The sequence below is a fragment of the Nelumbo nucifera genome, chromosome 4, assembly GCF_055504915.1.
Source record: "Nelumbo nucifera cultivar China Antique chromosome 4, China Antique-T2T, whole genome shotgun sequence".
Classification (NCBI taxonomy): Eukaryota; Viridiplantae; Streptophyta; class Magnoliopsida; order Proteales; family Nelumbonaceae; genus Nelumbo; species Nelumbo nucifera.
In genome coordinates, this window is record NC_142652.1 from 49,362,824 (window position 1) to 49,372,155 (window position 9,332).

The 9,332-nt window shown below is 36.6% G+C and overlaps 1 protein-coding gene across 1 annotated transcript; it reads right to left on the reverse strand.

Moving 5' to 3' along the window:
• Positions 1-405: 405 nt before the first annotated feature.
• On the reverse strand, positions 406-6,424 carry LOC104589012 (putative metal-nicotianamine transporter YSL7). The gene is made up of 5 exons (XM_010247173.2): positions 5,964-6,424; positions 3,946-4,109; positions 2,731-2,828; positions 2,462-2,596; positions 406-2,212 (listed from the first exon to the last, which is right to left on the reverse strand). Exons 1-5 carry the CDS (start codon positions 6,379-6,381, stop codon positions 925-927), a joined length of 2,103 nt encoding a protein of 700 aa, XP_010245475.2. The 5' UTR covers positions 6,382-6,424; the 3' UTR covers positions 406-924.
• Between the last annotated feature and the right edge of the window lie 2,908 nt (positions 6,425-9,332).

The following is a 9,332-nucleotide window of genomic DNA, read 5'->3' on the forward strand; positions in this document are numbered from 1 at the left end:
TCAAGATTGTGAAAAGGGAATAACATTATGAACCCTACAGACGCATGTTCTCTTATTTCCATTCGTATTACGCTTTTTCCATCTAAAATTAAGCTTCCATATATCCAATGCTGATTTAATGGTTTCCATATATATAACATGCTTCCTTAAATATCAGCTGACCTCTTACATCAACATGGCCTAATGAGAAGGCGGGCTAGGGAAGAGAGGGTGCTTAATTGGCAGAATGGGAGTGGTGGGAAAGGGGAAATGGGAGAGAGAGAGAGAGAGAGAGAGAGAGAGCAGGATGGGGGTTTGGAGAAAGGAGAGGGCTACTGACATGGACTGCTTTTCTTTATATATATATAGTATAGATCAGTGTATATCTGGGACATAAAACCTGGCCTAGGTGGCTAACCATTACACCAACCATTGATGGACTTTAGTTATAACTGTCTAATGTCTAGAAGAGTTCCTTCTAGTTCTCTTTGTAGTTTCTATGAACAACTATTCTAGAATCAACAGAGTTATAATGTATGAAACTCTCTTTAAACCAATCTTTTGTGAATCTATGTGGCCTCCTCTTGGGCGCAAGGAATAGAAGTTGCTCATCAGTAATTACAAATCCCCCACCCCAACCAAAAGGAAAAAGAGGAAAAGCAAAAGGTGGCTTACCTCAACTTCAAGCTTTTACTTTGGTTAATGTCAAAGCATCTTCACATGAATCACATCCTTTACTGGTAAGAAAAAGAAAAGCTAAAATATAATCAAATTTACTATGATAACCTAATAGGTTTACAATGGCATTATAGCAATAGAACAACTTAACCTATGACAACCAAACTAACTGGTCCAAAGTTCATGAAAGGGAAACTGAAGAGAAAGGCTTGCATATTTACAAAACCAAGCTCTCTATGTGGAGATTCCTGACTCCATTACGCTTGATTAACCATTCAAGAATGCATCAACCTTGGCATTGGTAGCAGCTGACAAGAACTTCATGCAGAGGGGAGAGTTCCTATTGGCAAGAGAGAGGATTGCGGCTGGGATACCCCATAATGAATCACCACAGATCATGCCAGAGGCCACAGCAGGCGCAAATGCATTGGCGCCCGCCTTGTTCTTTCTTTCCCACAAGAACAAAATCAAGCTCCCAATGCACATGTCAATGGCAAAGTAGCCACCAATATAAAATGGGATCGCCATGCACATTACACTAGGAATGAACCTGTGAAGTCCCCATTTGTTCTCAAAGCGTTCCAAGAGCAGAGTGATTAAGTTCAAGGCAATTGCAAAGAAGAAGAACCCAACAGCCATCTCCATGCAGTGTTTGGGGAGGGAAGATGTTCCCTCAACCCCAAGAATGGCGATTCCACGGTACATTAACGCATAGGGTGCTGGATACGAACTGCCCACCTCCCCTAATGTGGGGTAGGACTTGTAGTAAAACCAGAAGACAGAAGGCGCAATGAGGCATCCCAGAGCTGTCCCCACAACTTGGCTGCAGAACATGGCGCGAGGGGATGCAAGGGTTAAGTAGCCAGTCTTGAAGTCCTGCATGAGATCGGAGGCAGTTGACACAATGCTCATCATCACTCCACAGGCAGCAAGGCCTGCAACTATGCCTCCCTTATGGTGGCTTACCCAAGAGCCAAAGATGAATATTGCAATCTTTCCATAGGTAGAGGCCAGAGACCAGTCTGTAAGACCACAGCCATATGAATTGCAGAAGGCCAAGATTGGGGCAATAATGTAGGCAACCATTATTTGGTACCATTTTATCTGGTGGAAAACTTGGGGCACTGCAATGATAGAGATCACAGACAAGGCTACATATCCCAAGCCTGCCATCCACATTGGAATCTGGTCTTTCAAGAAGATCTCTTTCCTTCTCTGGTCATCATAACTTATCACATCAGTGTTTGAAGATGACTGTGAATCTTGCTTCTTGTATTGATTCATGAGGCTCCTTGTTGTAGTGATTAGCATCAAAACAACATGGAAGAGTCCATCCCCAAGTATCATTGCGATAGCAGTGAACACCTTATAGCCTTGGATGCCACGGAGACTACTAGCAGATAGATCAGAAGCATACCAAATGCCTTTCTTTTTCTCTATCAGCGGCCACATGATTAACCATGACAATATTGCTCCAATAAGCAAGGATATGTTTACCATGTAAGGGCAGATCATCCCAACACCTATGTAGGTAGCTGAGAAGTCGAAATAGAACCTATAGAACAACACGAAAATGAGTGAGAACATAGCTCCAATGATCACAGATAAACAACCTTAGAAAGTATGCTTAGCTAATTTGGCATTTACACAGTTTGTAATGTAATTAAAATACGGGAGTTAACGACCCTTATCAGTTCCATTTCTGTATCAGATTGGCCCAAATAGGCTTCAGAAGAGAATAGGATAAGATTGTTGCTATGATATCAGTATGTATTCCATATTAATTGTGTTTTGCATAGCATACCTCTTCTGAAAAGCTTGCAGACCAAATGTAGGGAAGCTGCTAAACCCACAGCCATCACCACCAGTGAAGAACCACTGGAAGAAACTCCATAAGAAGCTAATGGAGAACCACTTGAAGAGTTTACTCACTTGCTTTCTGAATTCAAATTAATAATGAATTAATTAGAAAGCAAGCAAATGGGTGTCAATTAGATGAATTAGAAAAGAGATAAGCACATGGTAATAGGTATTTATTAGGAGAATAGTTCAATGAAGGTGATTACTACTTACTTAGCTAGCTTGGCTCCTTTAGGAGTGTGGAAACTATTGATGAGAAATGCAGTTGCAGTTCCACTTGGGTAGGTCAACTTGTAATCGATGATCATGATCTGAAAGATAAAAATAAGAAAGAAGAGAAAATTATTAATATGGGAACTTCTAATATTAATAAAATAAAATTATTAATTAATTCATAGTAAATATTAATAAAATAAATTTTAAAATATTAATTAATTAAATAATTTATTACAAAATCAGTTAATAATAAAATATTACTAATTATTAATTAATTATTGTTATTATGGTTAATTTTCCCACGATTTTCCCTTTTGCAACCAAATAATGGAATATATAATTTTCAACCTGTTTTTCCTTTCTCATCCTATCCTTTCCCATCCTACCAAAATCTTCCCAACCAAATGCAACCTTAAGGACCATGAACAAAATCTCTGCAAAATATTTCCTCTAGTGGCAAGTTGTGCCCTTTGGGTCCTCTTTGTATTCAACTTCCGTCCAGCAACTTCTGTAAATGACTTTTAGGCATTCGATGGTATTTTCTATTGATCGTTATTATTGCTGGGGAAAATTGCATAAAAAAATAACATGGCTTTGAAAACTCTGGACAGTTGGACCGGTTGACCCAAAAACCGGTGATGAGTCCAGGTCTGGTTTTGGACCCTAAAACCATCCAAACAGGATTTAGACCAAATGATTGAACCATTTGATTCAGGAACTGATAGTTAAAACGGTTCCGTATCTGATCATGAAAGGAGGTGATTTTCTCCCTTTATTTTCTTTTTGATTTGGTACTCACACAAAGCCAAACTGCCAAAATACTTATTATATTTTATTTTCTTTTATATTTATTTTAATTAATCACTCATCCATTTGGATTTCTATCAAAATGATGAAGCTAAGTTTCAATCAGTGTAAATCAGTGTAACCCAAGAAAAATAATACAGAGAAACCTTCTTTTTGTTCTTCCCAGTGACAAAATTAGTGCAAAAGGTCATTCACCGTCTTTAGTTGACATGGGAAATTGAAATCATACCATTTTGGTAATTAACTTCAAACAATTGATCAGATAAAACCCAGGATTTATCTTCATTGCCTGAATGCAAATAACACTGATGATGGAATAATCCAAAGGCTGAAAAATCTATTTTATTGGACCCCATGTCTCCAACAGATTGGTGGGCCATACATGTTTAAATTTTCAAGAATTACCTTGCGCAGGGGAACAATGGAGAAAAGACCAACAAAGCTCACGGCAAAGAGAAACCCATACAGCCATCCTAAGGAAAGATGCTTCACATTGTTTGTGGTGGCCCCATCTTGTGCTTGAGCTGCAACCTTGGGCATCATTCCCAATATGTAACTTCCATATCCACCTGATAATCACCCAGGGGCTAATCAATAAAAATTTCCAATGCTGATAGCTAAAACATTTTTATTAAGGGAAAAATCAAACTAGTTGGCTTCAGTTCATTATACAAAAATTTAGGCCTTTTTACGGTCCACCCCACCTCAAAATTCATAAATTAATTCTCCAAATATATTTATCTCCAGCCACCCTGCAAACAGCATCCCCATGAATTGGGCATATTCCTGTTGACACAACTGAACTGACACAAACTGTGCCATCGCATTTGAAATTCTGAGCTGGATTGAACTCAAATAACCCCAAAAATTTACACTTGAAAAGATGATTGTATGGTTCAAGGCTATTTGGCTAGTGATAAACTGATAATATGGAGAGTTGAGACCCATCAGTCACATTTATGGCCCAAGCCCAAGCCCCATCCTAGCTTCATTCAAAATCAAGTTGGGCCTCTTCATATTATGGGCCAAGAGTAATTGATGCCCTAGCCTGGACTGAAATTATGAATATGATCTGCAAAAGGATGGCAATTTCTACCTTACCTGATGGATACCCATCCCTACCCTTCCCGCTGGGGCGGGTTTTTTTGCTTGAAGAATGGGTTTTGGGGTGGGGATGGGTTTTGGGATTCTACAACCCATACAGGTACATGTAGGGTATTTATTAGGCTAAACCTGACCCTCCTCGACCCACATATATATTGTTGGAAAAGCATATAAACTTTATGTACTAGGTCTTGAATTTAATAGTATTTTGAATTTTATATGAAGGATAATTGATAAGTTATGTGTTTTTTTATGTCTTAATCAAATAATTAAAAATTTTATTATTTATTTGTATTGTTTTACTTATTTATTGTTTTTATAAGATAAGAAATAATAGGAAATTAGATAAGGTTCTAAACCCAATCCACCCCTACCCTTGAATTCGAAAAGAATAGGATCAAGGGGGCATTGGGTTTTGGGGCAGGTATGGGTTTGGAGGTTTAAGGAGAGAGGTAGCTTCTAAAATTTATAAATCGTGTCACAGGTCATGGTGGATAGTCCTGTAATTTCATGTATGAGAGGGCAAGGGTTTCATGTCAGGAGATGATCGCCAGACTTTTCTCTTCATTCTAACTGTTCTTTTAATGACATACTTTCCCAATTCTTGACCCAATTGAAAAGCTATCTTTTGCAGATTGCAAGTCTGAAAACATGGAAAGACAAAAATAATGAGGGTACATTTGGTTTTCAGTTGGAATCAAAATGGGAATCAGAATAAGAATGGTCTATTCCTTCTATCAGTTTGATTGACATCAAAATCAGAATCAGAATTTGAATCACTGGAGTGGATTCATTCCTGTGAATCCACCAGGAATGAAAAAGTGAAAAATAAATGAAATTCGAATTCCACCCAACCAAACATTGGAATCAAAATGCATCATTCTGATTCCAACTCCATACCCCAATTCTCACAAACCAAACCGACCCGGAAAAGAACCATGGGCATATATGTCAAATGAAGAAACCTCCGGGTTTTTAAAGGAAGAAATCAACCACTGATAAGTTTACCAACTTATGTTCGTATTTCTTGCATGACCAAATTAGCCTCAACATATATATTTATTCCCTACCTCCCCCCGGCTACTGCAAAATAACCAGCTTATAGAGAGAGTTGGATGAAAGAAAAAATAAAAAATAAAAAAATAATTCCAAAACTAAACTCCGGATGAAGTACGGTTAACCAGAAAGCCAGATGCCGGCGACGATCGGACATAGCTGATTATAGTCGAAACAGACCCAATTTTGACGTTTTTGCTAGCATTAAGGACTAACCCAAAGGAGACAATATCATTAAAAGCGTCGGACGTAGGAAGACTTACCGCTAAAAGCAATGCCGGAGGCGGCAACGACGGCGGTCTGGATGACAGTATTCTCTTGCCTGGTAAAGGGTTGCTTCAACAAACCAAACCTCTCAAGCACCCACGTGTAGACTCTGATGAAAAAGAAACCCAAGAGACCAGCAGCGACGTTCAGCGAAGGAATGATCCCGGTGGTCAAGTTAAGCTTCATGACGATGAAGCAGAAGGCCACACTCAGAACAGCGCTAGCCAGGATTGCCCTGAACGTAACCTGATCTTTCCATGAAGGCACGATCTCGTTCTCGAAGGCTTTCTCGGAAGCCTGGTTGGAAGACGAAGAAACGTTATCGTTCTCGACATCCTTCTTCGCTACTTGCATAACTCCATTTTCCTGCTGGCTGTTCCACTCTTCGTCAATTCCTGCAATCCCAGCAGCCATGGGTTCTACTCTCTCTCTCTCTCACACAGTTTCTTTCACTGGTGTTTTCTAAATGGAGATTATATGCTATTACCCTTATATGCTATCACCCCTTTTCTAAATGGAGATTTTAATGGGAGAGAGAGTGAACATTAATGGAAAAGACGTTACAGGATTCTTAGTTGTAGCCTGAAAGGGTTGAGCTGGGCTTCCCACTTGGGCTACTAGCATTGCTTGTTAAAGAAGGGTTTTCAATTCTCATATTTACTGATGACAATGGGTCGGGTTGAGTCCGGATCTACACGAACTCAACCTTGTGATCTGGATTATCAGTCTGACCCGATAAGGACCCGTTTATAGTCGACAGTTATAAAAAATTAAATATATTTTTTATGATAAATACAAGAAAATAATAGGTATTAAGTTAAGGGTATAGGCACAATTTCAATTTGGGACTAGGAGTGCAACTTGGGAGGGCCCAGCCCGGAATTTTATATGGGCTGGGTTTCGATTTTTGGCCCTTGAGCTGGGCTTGGGCCCAAGAAGTCGGGCTTTTTTTATTTTTTGGGCCGGACTTAAGCCTATCCCTTAGGTAGCCCGAACCCGTTCCGAGTCAGGCCCTACTATATATATTTAATACATACATATGTGTATATATGTAAATGTTGTCTACATATTTACATATATATATACTAGTAAATTTGCACGTGGAAATTTTAGATGATAAAGCTAGTAATATACATTAAAATAATTAGAGATGTTCTAAATGTTCTAAATGTCCCAAAGAGAGTAATATTATGTCTATAAAATAATTCTATATTAGAGATGTTCTAAATGTTTTCTACAAATATTATGTATTTTTTGTATATTTTGTACTTTTGTATTTCTTTAATTTTTATTATTTAATTATGACATAATGGCTTGACCTATTTGACCCAGATGGTTGAATTGCTTACCTACTACCTAGACAAAAGGACAATTTCATTTTTTTGTTCAATGTTGAAACAAAATGAGATTTAGGGTTCGTTTGATTTGTGGATAGGACCAAAAGTAATTTTATTAGTCTATTTATTATTTTCTTATGACTTTAGTAATATTTTATGATATATAATTATTATTTTAATAGTACCTTGTTATTATTATTTTATTAGTATTTAATAATTAATACCTTAGTCTTTATTATTAATTTATTACATTTTATTATTACTTTCTAATTAGTTTATTAGTTTTTATCATTTTGATTATTCTTTTAGAATTAATTTATTATTATTGAATAATTAATATGTTAGCATTTTATTATTACTTTAATTATATTATATATATTATTTTTACTTAATTATTCCTATTGTTTAGTAAATAATATTTTAGCTTTTTATTATTACTTTGTTTTTATTATTTTATTAGTATTTATCATTATTTATGAATATTTTATTAAAATATCATTATATTATTATTACTTGAATAATCTTTTCATTATTATTTTTATTAATAATTTATTATATTATTGTATTTTATTCTTATTTTCTTATTGTTTTATTAATGTTTTATTATAGTATGATTATTTTATAAATATCTTACTAATATTTATCATTATTATTACTTTCATAATATTTTATTATTTAATTATGTATTTATTTTTATTATTATGTATTTTGTCATGAGTTCTTTATTTTTTGATAGACTCTCGTATGGGAATCCCATTCCCAGGGGGGAAGCCTAGAATGGCTATTTCCCCAAGAATGGAAATCAACATCCCATTCCACCATATGGGCGTTAGCACCTTAAATATATGACTTAATGAGAGAGATTTGAATGAGGTGAAACATAATAGTTAAATTACATGTTTCGGCCTCACAATTAAAAAGAGACTAAATTCAAATCTTTTCATGTTACAAAAGTATTTCTTATTTATGGAACTTGTTTTTATTTTATAAGATGGATTATACAGTTATTAGAGATGCACTCAAATGTTTTTTTTTTTTGAAAAATTTATGTATTTTTCATCTTTTTCATTTTTTATTTTTTATTATTTAATTATGACTTCAAATATTGACACATTTGACCTAAGAGTTGAATTGTTGACCACCAAATAGGAAATCAATTTCATTTTTTGGTTGGTTTTGAATTTGTATTTCATTTCCATTATCAATAAAAACAATTCTTGTTTATGACACGTAGGCTCCATTTGGTTTGTGGGAAGTTTTGGGTGGGATGGGATGGGATGGGAAAGTGTAAAAAATTAACTTTCCAGTGTTTGATTTTATATATTAGAAAATAATGGGAAAAGCACTGTCATGACCCGGTTCTTCGTTGGAAGAAGAAGAAGAAGGTGAGGAAGAAGAGAGAAGAGGAAGATGAAGGGAGAGACAGAAAACAGGGAAGGTAGCAGATCGATGGGAGCAAATCACTGCTGCCTGGTTCTCTTGCCACCGCCGCCTCCTCTGCCGCTGCATTGATCCGCTCCTTCATTATGTAGATGACCGAAAAGTTGCTTCTTTAGTGACTCAAAAGCTAGACTCAACCTCTCTAATTGCTTCATTATGTAGACGACCTAAGAACGGACTTGGTGGAAGTAATTGAAGTACAGGTAAGGGATTACCTCTGGGTGCTCTTCACAGAGATCATCAGGATCAGAAAAGAACGAAACTCCTAATTCACAAGCCGTGGCCAAATAGTTCAATCGAGAATGTGCTAAAACAGTGTAGCCTTGTAGAACCAACGTCTTAGCCAAGAACTGGCCGAAATTTTCGAACCCAATAATGGCAATCTTAAGCTTCGTGCTCTTCTCTAAGTGGTCATTTCTCTTTGCTTCGTAATCATAGGGTTGAGCAGCATCGAGAGCTCTGATTTAGAGACTACGGTGTGGAATTCGGGTTCTGGAAGTGAAGGAGAGAAATGCAAGCCGAGAATGTGGAAAGTTGCGAGAGATTGCATGCAGCTTCGTAGGCAGATTCGGAGTCATTTGGGAAGGA

Coding starts and splice junctions, on each gene's coding strand:
- LOC104589012 (XM_010247173.2), bottom strand. CDS start 6,381: ATGGCTGCTGGGATTGCAGGAATTGACGAAGAGTGGAACAGCCAGCAG. Junction 4,110..5,963: donor CTCCGGCATTGCTTTTAGCG/GTAAGTCTTCCT, acceptor GGTGATTATCAG/GTGGATATGGAAGTTACATA. Junction 2,829..3,945: donor CCATTGTTCCCCTGCGCAAG/GTAATTCTTGAA, acceptor TTTATCTTTCAG/ATCATGATCATCGATTACAA.